General features: G+C 33.0%; 2 protein-coding genes across 3 annotated transcripts; one reads left to right on the top strand and one right to left on the bottom strand.

The window, feature by feature from the left end:
• Positions 1-141: 141 nt before the first annotated feature.
• On the bottom strand, positions 142-2,933 carry LOC109173759 (V-type proton ATPase subunit F-like). Of its 2 annotated transcripts, none has more exons than XM_019323051.1 (5): positions 2,807-2,933; positions 2,012-2,097; positions 1,240-1,321; positions 730-812; positions 142-564 (listed from the first exon to the last, which is right to left on the bottom strand). In XM_019323051.1, exons 2-5 carry the CDS (start codon positions 2,072-2,074, stop codon positions 400-402), a joined length of 393 nt encoding a protein of 130 aa, XP_019178596.1. In that variant the 5' UTR covers positions 2,075-2,097; positions 2,807-2,933; the 3' UTR covers positions 142-399. The 2 variants fall into 2 exon arrangements, with proteins under 2 accessions (XP_019178596.1, XP_019178597.1); XM_019323052.1 differs by lacking the exon at positions 2,807-2,933 and adding an exon at positions 2,296-2,311.
• A 7,604-nt stretch (positions 2,934-10,537) lies between these two features.
• LOC109173882 (2-methyl-6-phytyl-1,4-hydroquinone methyltransferase, chloroplastic-like) lies at positions 10,538-13,095 on the top strand. The gene is made up of 4 exons (XM_019323223.1): positions 10,538-10,673; positions 10,818-11,385; positions 11,967-12,273; positions 12,773-13,095. Exons 2-4 carry the CDS (start codon positions 10,823-10,825, stop codon positions 12,926-12,928), a joined length of 1,026 nt encoding a protein of 341 aa, XP_019178768.1. The 5' UTR covers positions 10,538-10,673; positions 10,818-10,822; the 3' UTR covers positions 12,929-13,095.
• The last annotated feature ends 163 nt before the right edge of the window (positions 13,096-13,258 follow it).

Raw genomic sequence — 13,258 nt, 5'->3', positions numbered from 1 at the left:
TGTGCACACAACTTAACTTTATTTTATTGTTTCAAAAGAAATATGTTAAAAATAAGTGGTTCTGATGGGTTGAAAGATTGAACAATTTGGGGAAGTTGAAATATAAGCAGTACAAATGATAAGAACTAAGAAGCTCAAAGATGGATGTTCTCTACCCTTTCTGGGGTATAAATCATTTTATTGCATCCTGTGAGTGTAAACCACAAGGAAAATGTCAAGCAGGTGACCTAGGTACTCTGATCTCCATGCTACAAATTTTCAGTTTGCTGGCAAAACATATAGATATAGTAACAACCAGCACAAGGAATTATTACTCAAAAATGAATTTAAATAAATGCAGGTGCAGATGAGTAGAGTCTAAACTCTAAAAGGGCAGTTTAGAAACAAGAATCATCAAGTTCAACGTCGTCCAGATGCCACAGATTCGGTAGAGAAGAGGTACTTCACTCGTGAAAGAATAGAATCCTGTGCAGGATCGTAGGGATGGTCCTTTGAAGGAATCTCCAGGATGGCTGGTATCGGCGTGTTATAACCATCAACCAAAAACCTTATCATGTTCGCAACCTGAACATTGAAGTGCAGCGGAAATGATTATAGCTTAGTCTCAAGAACAAATGATTGTAAAGCATTAAAGGAGCTGTTAGCCCGTAAACATTCCTAGTGGAGTGGTGTTAATGCATTATACAGTTTTAAGTCAATATAACATTCAGGAAATAAAGCAATGCTTACATATTGGCTGATCAACACTATTGCAATGTCCTCTCTCGTAGTGAACTCTTTAAAAGCATCTTCAATCTGTTTCACCGTAGTTTCTAAACCATAACAAAGTAAAGAAATTGATTTAAGTATATTTACAAAATAAGTTTTTTTTTTTTTTAAAGCATTGGTTTTTGGGTAAAGAAATCAGAGAAAAAAATTTTTTTTAAAAAAAAAAACTGTTCTACATAGTTTGCTAAAAATACAGATGACTTTATTTTGAATTTATAGATAATTGACTTCAAATATGAAAAAGAAAAATAAACTCTCAATAAAGGCTCAAACTTCAATCTTATATCCATCAACAAAAAAAAAAAAAAAAAAAAAAGATTCCGCATTCAACAAAATGGTGAGCCACCCTTGCTGCTGGGTTACAACAGGAAATTTTAGCCCATTGGTCACCAACATAGCAATTAACCATACTACCGTGATATAATCATGCTCAAGGAACTGAAAGATAGGAATTCAAGGCCAAAAACATACTTGAATCCACAATAAGGTAGTTTGTTTTTCTCCTCAAGTCCACGTTGCCAACTCCAGCCATTAAAAATCCAGTAACCGTATCCTACATTTGCATGGTGTAAGAAAGCTCCAGAAAGGAAACTAATGCAGCAATCAATACCTCAGTAAAACCATGTAAATAGTACACACATCTCTTTTTTGTCAACTCATAAATTATATGGGAAAAAGGGTAGGTTTAGTCCCTTAGTTATTCATAGTGTAGTTTTAGTCGCTTAGTTGTTATTGTGCCAGATTAGGTCCTGTCCCACTTCGTTAAGTGGCAAATTAGCGATGGATTCAGTCAGTCAGGAACAAAATCCATCACTTTAATAACAATTGAGGGATTAAATCTAAATCATGAATAACTGAGAGACTAAAATGTCCACCGTGGTCACAATTAAGAGACTAAAAATGTTGTTTCCCCAATTATATGCAACCAAATACTTACAATCTGTGTTTATGTCAAACTAAATTGCCATGGCACATCAGTAGAGAAGAATTGTACTAAGACATTTTACACTCCAACAGTTTAAACCCTTAACTGCTTTCATGGATTTTGCACCAAAACAACTGATTAATCCTTTTTATTAAGTATGTGTTGGATATTAAGAGGCCATTAGCAAAAATGCAATAGAAGTATGTAAATGCCAGTCAAGCCAGATTAAACCTATAATAACACAACAATGAAAACACAAAATTTGCACAAAACACACATTTATCGTAGAGGTCATGAATTAAAGTTAGCATCTTTTACCTCATCACCAATCATAGCAATGAGTGCTGAGTTGTTAGTGCGGATCTGAGGTCGGTTTGCCATCCTGAACAAATTTTCTTATGCAGCTGCAATAATCGATTAAACAAAAATGAAAATTTCAAAAACGTAAACTAGTTTCTACTAATCAAACCATAGAAAACGATGTCCGGAAAACAATTAATCGGATCGAATTTCTTCTATATGCCAAACAAACATGAATCGAAAGAGCATGATTTGAGGGAAAAACAAAAAGAGTAACTTCTGAAAATTCACCATTAACAGACCTTGTGCCTGTGTTTTTTTTTTTTTTTTTAATCACAAACTATAATCCAGATCTATAATCATAAGCCTATGCAATATACGGCACATTCTATGCAAATTATATCAAATGCTACAGAAAATCAGCTAATTACACAAAAATGTAGAGCAAATTACAGATTTACACGGATTCATCTAGAGAGCCAAATTAATCGTAAATCCGAAAATCGAAATTCAAATTGCAACCGGAAGAGAAAAAGGCATATGTTGTAATCCTAATCCGCCCTAACAAATCAACCGATTACACAAAACGCACAGAAATTAAATTTTCAATTCGTTTTAGGTCATTCCTTGACGCATGGATTCGAATAGCCCTAAAAATGTGTTTTCGATTACGGAACCGGAAACGCAGATCTGCAAGGAATTGTAAATACGAGTTCGAGAACAGATCAAAGAAATTTCACTACATCCCGGTCCTTAAAATATCGGAGCACTATACACACACATAGAGAGAGAAAGAGAGAGAATTGGACTAACCGAAGAAGCGAGCAGTGCAGAGGCGATGAATGTCTGAAATGCGAGCAGTAATGAACTTGACCTGTAGAATTAACTTGTGCCTGTGTTTTGAGCTCCAACGAAAACTCTTCAGTGAAATTGAAGAAAAAAGAATAAACTGAATCAAGTCGGGAGTTTGTAGCTTGATGGGCTCAAGGGCTAGGCCCGTGAATAGAGAAGTGCAGGTCCAATTACAGATTAATGTTTTTTTTAAACCCAAGTTCCCCAATCGTTATATTGTGCACCACAGCGCACATAGCAATGTGCGCCCCGCGCCTCTCAAAACGACGTCGTTTTGTTAAGTTGGATGGGAAATTGACACGATGAAGATGTATGTGTATTTTGTTATAAAATTTTGTACATTCTGGTATATAATTCTGTACATTCGAAACAGGAAATTTTTATCCTTTCAAAAAAAATTATGTATATTCTATTATAAAATTATGTACATTCTATTATACAATTCTGAATTCTGTGCATTTTATTATATAATTCTGTACATTCGAAACATGAGAATTTTTTTTAAAGAGTTAAGAGTTTATGTATATTATGTTAAGAGTTTATGTGTATTATGTATTATGTTAGATTATACGTATTATCCTTTCAAAAAAATATTATGTGTATTCAGTTATAAAATTCTGTACATTCTATTATACAATTCTGTACATTTGAAACATGAGAATTTTTTTTTTAAGAAGTGAACAACAGACACAATAAAAGGTAAAAAACGACGTCGTTTTGGGTCAAGATTGTGCGCCCTGGTGCACGGTATAATTTGCCCAGGTTCCCGGCTTGGCGTAGATTATGTTATGGATCTTATGAAACCGTCCTAATCCTATGCAATATTGCAAAAATCGAGTCTAGACACTAGGCGATGGCTGGTCGCCTAGAATTTTGGTGGAATCGCCATTTTAAGTGGCCGATCGCTTTAGCGCCGAATAAGTTGCGGCGGACTAGGCGGACGCCTACGCGGGCATTTAGGATGCTGGTTAATTATTTTTCTGTGTTTTTTTTAAATGAGTTATTTTGCTCAAATTAACGCCGCTTTTAGTGAAATAATCCTAAATTGTTCAAATCGGTCACAAACCTTAAAAATGTAATAAAAAAATTCGAAATCAGGTACTATAATATTAATACTTGGGTTCAGTGGCTTATTTGGAGGTTATTTGAGTTCGGTGGCTTAATTGTTGTTTCCCAAATAGTTCAATGGTTTATTTGTACTTTATCCCTTAATAATTTGTGAGTTGTGACTTTGTGTTGTGTTTTGATTCTTTATATCTTTATACAATTTACAAATTTAGATTTTTTAGGTTAATATTTACTCCGTAATATTTTAGTACTAACTATTAAAGTACTAAATAGTTTATAATTACCAAGTCTTAAATATATATTTTTTGAAAAAAAATAAAAATAAAAAAAAATAAAAATAAAAAATGGCGCCTAGGCGTCCTCCCGAGGAACGCCTAGCGATTTTTGCAGTCTTGATCCTATGACATTTTTTTAAAAAAAAATTCCTAATCATATATATAGAGGGTGACGATGAAAATTCTTAGTCACTATTTGAAGATGTGCATTATATTGGACAAATTTTATAAATCACACATAAGAGATAATTCACACTATAAAGATCTTATGCAACGTGCTTAATCAATAGAGTATTAAACTCATGTATTTTGAAAAAAAAAAATTAATAATAACCTACCAAATTGTTTTAAATTTTTATCAAATTAGAGTAATGAATTCAAATTTTAAATTTTGTATTTAATCAGAGTAATAAAATTCAATTATTTTTATTTCTTTTCAACTATGACAATATTATAGTACAAAAATAAAGAGTGACTATCCTAGACATTAACTAAAAGTTTTATGTCCTCTCATGTATAATAACCTACAAAACACATATAAGAGAGAGATAAATAATATTAAAAGAACAATGTGTGAAAGACTCTATCAAAAATATATAGACAAAAATCAAACTTATGATTTTTGATATACGAATCATGCTCGACACTTTTTTTGAGATATTTAATTGGCATGTTGATTTTATATATATGAGGTTTTCATGCATCGTCTAACTTGTCTTTGTACAATATAATTTATACAATATGTACAAAATAATACTATTGTCTACAAATAGTGTTATCTACCTTTATATGGAGTATGAACTTTTTTTTTTTTAAACTTACAAAAAGAAAGCAAATAGCAAAAAATAAAATTACAATACAAAAACGTGTATAAAACTAAATAACCATTAATTTCAAATATGTAATTCTTTTTTAATAAAATAATAATATATTTTTATAAATCAATGAATATTATTACATTATCACTTAAAAGTAATAGACGAATGTTACTTCGTACGTAAAGGACTTCGATTCTTGACAACATCTCTTTTTGTCGAACCCGTCGCATATAGTCTTCTTAGTATAGTTACATTTTTTGTACACCAAAGCAAAATTTAACCAATGTATATTGTTGATTTGATTTAAGGCAATTGCGGACGGACCAACACAACCACTTAAAGATGATTCTAATGTGAAAAGACAACACTCAATAACAGTTTGAGAACAAAGAAAGTATTTTATTGCTTTAGAATAATCAGAAAATCAAACATGAAGTCATTTTAAGTCTTATATATACCGTTTTAAGTCAATATAACATTCAGGAAATAAAGCAATGCTTACATATTGGCTGATCAACACTATTGCAATGTCCTCTCTCGTTGTGAACTCTTTAAAAGCATCTTCAATCTGTTTCACCGTAGTTTCTAAACCATAACAAAGTAAAGAAATTGATTTAAGTATATTTACAAAATAAGTTTTTTTTTTTTTTTAAAAGCATTGGTTTTTGGGTAAAGAACTCAGAGAAAAAAATTTAAAAATAAATTAAAAAAAAAAATTGTTCTACATAGTTTGCTAAAAATACAGATGACTTTATTTTGAATTTATAGATAATTGACTTCAAATATGAAAAAGAAAAATAAACTCTCAATAAAGGCTCAAACTTCAATCTTATATCCATCAACAAAAAAAATAAAATAAAAAAATAAAAAAGATTCCGCATTCAACAAAATGGTGAGCCACCCTTGCTGCTGGGTTATAACAGGAAATTTTAGCCCATTGGTCACCAACATAGCAATTAACCATGCTACCGTGATATAATCATGCTCAAGGAACTGAAAGATAGGAATTCAAGGCCAAAAACATACTTGAATCCACAATAAGGTAGTTTGTTTTTCTCCTAAGTCCACGTTGCCAACTCCAGCCATTAAAAATCCAGTAACCGTATCCTACATTTACATGGTGTAAGAAAGCTCCAGAAAGGAAACTAATGCAGCAATCAATACCTCAGTAAAACCATGTAAATAACTAAATATATAGTACACACATCTCTTTTTTGTCAACTCATAATTATATGGGAAAAAGGGTAGGTTTAGTCCCTTAGTTATTCATAGTGTAGATTTAGTCGCTTAATTGTTATTGTGCCAGATTAGGTCCTGTCCCACTTCGTTAAGTGGCAAATTAGCGATGGATTCAGTCAGTCAGGAACAAAATTCATCACTTTAATAACAATTGAAGGATTAAATCTAAATCATGAATAACTGAAAGACTAAAATGTCCACCGTGATCACAATTAAGAGATTAAAAATGTTGTTTCCCCAATTTTATGCAACCAAATACTTACAATTAAGTTATGACAATTTAAATTAGTTTACTGCATTATGATTCATTGTCGACTCAAGTTATCATATGGACTTTATTTAAAGCGCCTTTTTAAATAATAAATTATTGATTTTTTTATATATATATATCAAAAGAACTTGCATCTAGCCTAGCATTACTATGGGTCAATGGTGTAGGTAACCACGACAAAAGGCAAATAGTCCCCTTCACAATCCAATTTGACTCAAGGGGTGAATGTATTCACAGTCTTTGGGCATTTTTAATAGTATTTTTTTTTTTTTTTTTTGGGGTTATTGATGTGCCAATTAAGAGAGCAATCGTTATACCCTACACCACGACGCGCATAGCACTGTGCGCCGCGTGCCTCCCAAAACAACGTCGTTTTGGGGTCGTTTTGGGAGGCGCGGTAGGAAATTGCTGTGATTATGTGTATTTGTTCACACAATTATGTGTATTTGTTCATACAGTTATGTGCATTTTGTATACAATTATGTACATTCTTTTTATACAATTATGTACATTCTTTTTATACAATTATGTACATCTGAATCAGAAAATTTGTGTGTATTATGTTAAGAGTTGATGTGTATTATGTTAAAAGTTTATGTTTATTATGTATTATGTTAGATTATGTGTATTATCTTTAAAAAGAGTATGTATATTTTGTTATATAATTATGTACATTCATGTATATAATTATGTGTATTCTAGTATAACATTATGTACATTTTTGAACAACGGGTTTTTTTTTAAAGAAAAAATTACTGCCATTCACTGGGGCGGGAAATTTCAAAAAAAAAAAAAAAAAAAAAAAAAAAAATTAAAACGACGTCGTTTTGCATCTGGGCGCACAGTGCAACGCGCGCCGTGGTGTAGTATATAGTTTTTAAAAAAATTTAAAAATACGGACACTACTATGGACCTGACAAATAACACTATGGGCTTAGGATGTGTTTTACAAGATGATGAAAGAGTGTTTTTGGCTGCAAAGAATTTATGCATGGTTGGTACTTTTAGTGTTAAAGAAGCTGAAACAATTAGCTTCAGAGCATCCACACTAGTGGATAATATGGAGTTATTTCAGTTTGAATTCTTTCCAACTAGATTGAGTTAATAGCTAATGTGGGGTGGGGATAATTCAAAAATAATTGTCCTGCAAATGAAGACATAATGTCAGGAAAAAAAAAAAAAAAAAGTAAGGCTGTGCGCGAAGGGCAAAAGCCGGGCGCGTGCAGTGCACGCGCCTGGTGGTGCGTCAGGCGCCAGTCGGCGCGCCTGACAGCATTACTTTTTTTTTTTTTTTTTTTAAATCAATTTTCTCTTCTTTTTTTTTAAAAAAAAAAAAAAATCAATTTTCTCTTTTTTTTTTTTTTTCTCCCCTCCCGCATTCTCTTTCCTAATCACTCTTACATTATCCCCACATTCTTCCCAACTAATGTGAATGCTCTCAGAGAGGCTTTGAACTGGCTAAAGGATATTGGTAGTTTGGTATGGGTAGTGTAGAAGTGGAGAGGCACTCCCATATTGTTTATCATGCGATTTCTTCTTCTTCTTTTAATTTTACTTTTGATTTTTTAGTTGACCATATTAAAGAATTGACATCAATGATTTGTGATGTCGAATTCCGGTTTGTTAAGTGATCTGCAAATTATGCTGCCCACACTGTTGCTCGGGAGGTCTTTTCTGTGTCAGGTTGCAGGGAGTGGTTTGATACCCCATTCTTTTCTTGAGAGCTATTACGTAAAATTTTAAATTTTTTTAACAACATACCACATCGGTAATTTATAAATGACCGACGTGGTATGGTTTTTGAATAAAAAAAAAATTTTAAAAATATCTTACCATGTCGATCATTTATAAATAACAGACGTGATATGTTTATATATATATATATATATATATATATATATATATATATATATATATATATATATATATAAACATATATGAAGTCGGTTCTTTAATAGAACCGACGTCGTATATTTTTTTTAAATTTTTTTAATACGATACCACGTCGGTTATTTAATCTAACCGACGTGGTATTTCTATATTATATTTAAAAAATGCATATGATGTCAGTTATTGGTTAAAAATCGATGTTGTCTTTATATGTTAAAAATTATTAACAAATATATGACATTGGTTTTTTTATAATTGACGTCGTATCATTTATTTATTACGTCGGGAATAACGACGTTGAAAAAAAAATCGACGTTGTATATCTCAAATAACATAAGTTAACAATGTTATTTGTAGTAGTAGGGGGAATAAATTGTAATTCGGTGAGAAAATAAATAAGGTGGAATAAAGTAAGAATTTAAATTACGTTGTTTGGTAGGAAGGAATATTATTATTGGAAATGAGAAAGGAAGAAACGATATAAAGACTAAAATATCATTGTGTAGTAGTATTAGTAGTAGTAGTAGTAATTGTTATTTAAATCATATTTAAACGTTCACATATACTAAAAAAAAAAAAAAATTAATGTAGTGATTCGTCGTCTAACTTAATGTCACGACCAAAGACTCAACATTATCGAAGAAAGAAAACCTCTCTATTAGAGATCATTTAGTGTTAACTAACTAGTCAACCACTCCTTAATATATAGGAACATTGACACACACACATACATATATAACACATGGAAATGGTCATCTATAGATAGTTTTCTTGCACGCTTAACACACCTAGAAGAGGTAGCTTGTAATACGCTATTAATATTCAATTTAATTAAAGAGATGATAACAACAGCTTAAGTACAATATACTTACTGGTGATTTTAATTAATCTGTCATATATAGTATAACTTAAGCAACTTAATAATGAAAGGCTGTTGGACGAGGTCCAAGTGAAGTGATGCATGCATGAATCAAATCTAGATATCTTCCCTTCAACTTGATCCACAATATTGATTATAATAATACAATAGATAGATGTCACATATGTTTATACATATCCACTTTCACAAGACATAAATTAATGAAATAATTTAATTAACATTTGCCATGCCAAGTTGCCAAGTTGCAACTAAAGTGTAAAAGCACACTTGTTATCATTCCAAATAAGTAGCCAGAGGTTGAATCTTGATGGTTGACCCATTAATTTCTTTGGACCGGAAAAGATTAAAAAAATATAAAACAGATACTACGATGTAAAGAATTATGAGTATTTCAAAAAAAAAAAAAAACATTTGCTACGTATTATATTGTTCATATATATTATTGGTCTTAAATTGGTGCCACGAGTATTAGCAAAATGATGATTTTAGTCCACATGTTTAATTCGTACCAATTGTCATCTACGACTATTGTTTTAGTACTAATTTTCATCCATGACTATTATTCTAGTACCAAAATTCACCAAACCGTTCACCCCTCCATTTAAGACCTGCCGAAATCTAAAAATTTGAAGGACATTTTTATCATTTTCAACTTAAGATTTCAATTTAAGCATGAATAAAAGTATATAAGCCATAAGATCGATCCCAATTCGGAGTTATCTTCCTCATCCTACCTTAATTTGAAGAGGAGAACTGCGAATTGAGATTGATCATAGGGTTTAAATCCATTTATTCATGCTCGAATTGAGATTTTAATTTGAAAATGACAAAAAAAAAACATTAATATCATATTTTGGCATGTCTTAAACAAAAAGGTGACCGACGTGATAAATTTTGGCACTAAAATAATATTCCTTGATAAAAATTGGTACTAAAACAATAATCATGAATGCAAATTAGTAGGAATTAAACATGTGGACCAGAACTGTTATTTTGATAATACTCGTGAGACCAAAATTGATATTTGCTCCAACTTGAAATGACACTTTTGTGTTTTTTTTTGAATGTTACTGGCCCTATTACTACATTGTAGTATCTATTCATAACCTACTGAAACACATAGAACCAATAACGTCTTCACTGAGGCTTGAAACTTCTAATTGAAAGTCCAACCCGGGTACCATTATACCACATAGTCTTGATTCCAATTTTTTTTTTAAATAAATAAAATCCCACGTTGTCACTTAAGGGAGTGAGGACTGAGGAGTCCGTAACATTTCTCTTCCGATTGCCATCACTTAGCCCAGTGACTGACTCAGTGCTAATTCGTTTGGTACTTTCTACTGTTGTTCACAAAGGGAAAAATCTTTTCGCAGATTCCAGAAAGGTGGGTTTGAACTTTGAAGCGATTCTTGTTTACATTTACTATTGGGTTTTCTTTAAACTGGCTTTCTGATCTCAAAGATCGCTCCTTTTTTTGTTTTTGTTCTTTTTGTTTGTTTGTCTCTGTGAATTTTTGCTGTATCTTCAGATTCCATGGCCAATTCGATGCTCATTGCTGCTGAGAGTCTCTGTATTCTCCCAAAAATTAGCCAAAACCCAAAGGGGCTATCTTTTATTGGCTCAAATGTGAGAGGAACCCAACTTCCCAATCTGAGTCTGTTTTCTCAACCCAGAAGAAAGAATCAAACCCTAGCTCCAAAATGCAGCATTTCTGCATCCAGGCCAGTCTCAATGCCAAGATTCATTCAGCACAAGCAGGAGGCATTTTGGTTCTACAGGTTCCTCTCTATTGTGTATGACCATGTGATAAACCCAGGGCACTGGACAGAAGACATGAGAGATGATGCCCTTGAACCAGCTGAGCTGAATGACAGGAATTTGACTGTGGTGGATGTTGGGGGTGGCACAGGGTTCACCACTCTGGGGATAGTGAAGCATGTGGATGCCAAGAATGTTACCATTCTTGATCAGTCCCCTCACCAGCTTGCTAAGGCTAAGGAGAAGGAGCCCTTGAAGGATTGCAAAATCATTGAGGGTGATGCTGAGGATCTTCCCTTCACCACTGATTATGCTGATAGATATGTTTCTGCTGGGAGGTAAATTGCTCTCTTTAGTTCCTTAACTTTTTTTTTTTTTTTTTTTAAAAAAAAAAATAATTTTCTATGGATTTTATAAAATTTGCAGGGGGCAATGCTAATCTTGTTTTACTGTTCCAACTTTCTTTGATGTTCACAAAGGAACTGGGACTGATTACTGATTAGGCTTTTCCATAATGTCCACTAATTTTGTAAATTTAAAGCTATATTAAACTACCCGCTTTCTTTAGATTTTGCTATGGATATATCACCTATGGTTTTCCTAATCTCTCATAAATTTATGTGTAGCAATCAATTCTAAGGCAACTTTATCTTTGGGTTTTTGCACATTGTGTTAACAATGATTCATGGAAGTGTTATTTTTAGCAGAAGAGGTGAAAGATACCTTCTTGATGGACTTGGTAAAGAATATAGGGAGTCGTTCATTAGTATTTAGTAAAGAACAAACGTTTAGTGAATTAGTGGTCAATATGGTAATGATTTAAGCTGGTTATTTCCTCTTTTATGAAAATCCTTTACTTGGAGTTTTCGTACTCATGTTTCTAATGGAACAATCCCGGTTTCTTTCTCTTTTTCTTTAGTATTGAGTACTGGCCAGACCCACAGCGTGGAATCAGGGAAGCATACAGAGTTTTAAAACCTGGAGGAAAGGCTTGCCTAATTGGTCCTGTTCACCCGACGTTTTGGCTGTCGCGATTCTTTGCTGATGTCTGGATGCTCTTTCCAAAGGAGTCGGAGTATCTTGAGTGGTTTGAAAAGGCTGGATTTAAGGATGTTCAACTCAAGAGGATTGGCCCAAAATGGTACCGTGGGGTTCGTAGACATGGTCTGATCATGGGCTGCTCCGTAACTGGTGTAAAAACCGACTCTGGAGACTCACCGCTACAGGTAATTCTTCTTCTTATCTAAATGCGCGCTTGGAGTTAAAATACGCAATTTTTGTTATTTGTTTGCCACCTTAAATCATGCTCTTACCTTGTCATATCTTGCAAGAAAGCACTCCCGTTTATTCATTAGTGACTCTCCATTTGGACTATCAACTCTTGCTTAGTAGCTTGCAACATGAACTCATTGGCTTCAATATGAGCAATTGATGGAAAATTTCTATACAAATTATCGTGTAAAAATGCGAAATCTTTTTGCCCAGAAGGATGCCAAGACCACACAATTCGCTGTAGAGTAGGGGTGTAAACGAATCGAATCGAGTCAAATATTCGAATTCGACTATATATTCGAATATATTCGATTCGACTCGAATATTTGAATTCGAATCACGAATCGAATTTTTTTTATTTGATTTGTTTTCACCCCTACTGCAGAGTACTTGTGTTAAAATTGTATTTTCCCCTTCAGTTAACATAGTCATTTATTCAATATTCACTTGCAGCTTGGTCCAAAGGCTGAGGATGTCTCAAAGCCCGTGAATCCGCTTGTGTTTCTTCTGCGCTTCATGTTGGGGGCCATGGCAGGAGCATATTATGTTTTGGTTCCCATATATATGTGGCTCAAGGATCAGATCGTTCCGAAAGACCAACCAATATGAGAAATAGCAGAGAAGATCTCGTAGTTTCCTGGTTTTATAGATTATTAGGTGAGCTACTGTCGTAATAATAAATGTATTATTATATGAATGTAGTGTGGTGCTTGTTGCTACTGTCAGTAATATGCTCATGTGTGTCATTGATGTATGTCTCCCCGTATTGAGCTCCATGTCACAGGTTGTCTAATTTCCCACTTATCTCTCCCGTAGTATTTAGTCTGCTAGAGTTAAAAACTTTTCAGCCAGGGTAGAGAGAGTGAGTGATAAAGAGAGAGAGAGAGAGAGAACCCTCCCAAATACAGAAACGCACATCCCCTCTTCATAGGAATATTT

Source organism: Ipomoea nil, unplaced genomic scaffold (genome assembly GCF_001879475.1).
Source record: "Ipomoea nil cultivar Tokyo-kokei standard unplaced genomic scaffold, Asagao_1.1 scaffold0482, whole genome shotgun sequence".
In the NCBI taxonomy this organism is placed as follows: Eukaryota; Viridiplantae; Streptophyta; class Magnoliopsida; order Solanales; family Convolvulaceae; genus Ipomoea; species Ipomoea nil.
This window is presented reverse-complemented; position numbering and strand designations above follow the sequence as displayed.

Bases quoted from the DNA above. Each gene is read 5' to 3' on its own strand.
- LOC109173759 (XM_019323051.1), bottom strand. From the start codon at position 2,074: ATGGCAAACCGACCTCAGATCCGCACTAACAACTCAGCACTCATTGCT. The intron at 1,322-2,011 runs GTAAAAGATGCT...ATGCAAATGTAG, and splicing joins TTGCTATGATTGGTGATGAG to GATACGGTTACTGGATTTTT. The intron at 565-729 runs GTAAGCATTGCT...TTCAATGTTCAG, and splicing joins TAGTGTTGATCAGCCAATAT to GTTGCGAACATGATAAGGTT.
- LOC109173882 (XM_019323223.1), top strand. From the start codon at position 10,823: ATGGCCAATTCGATGCTCATTGCTGCTGAGAGTCTCTGTATTCTCCCA. The intron at 11,386-11,966 runs GTAAATTGCTCT...CTTTTTCTTTAG, and splicing joins AGATATGTTTCTGCTGGGAG to TATTGAGTACTGGCCAGACC. The intron at 12,274-12,772 runs GTAATTCTTCTT...ATTCACTTGCAG, and splicing joins CTGGAGACTCACCGCTACAG to CTTGGTCCAAAGGCTGAGGA.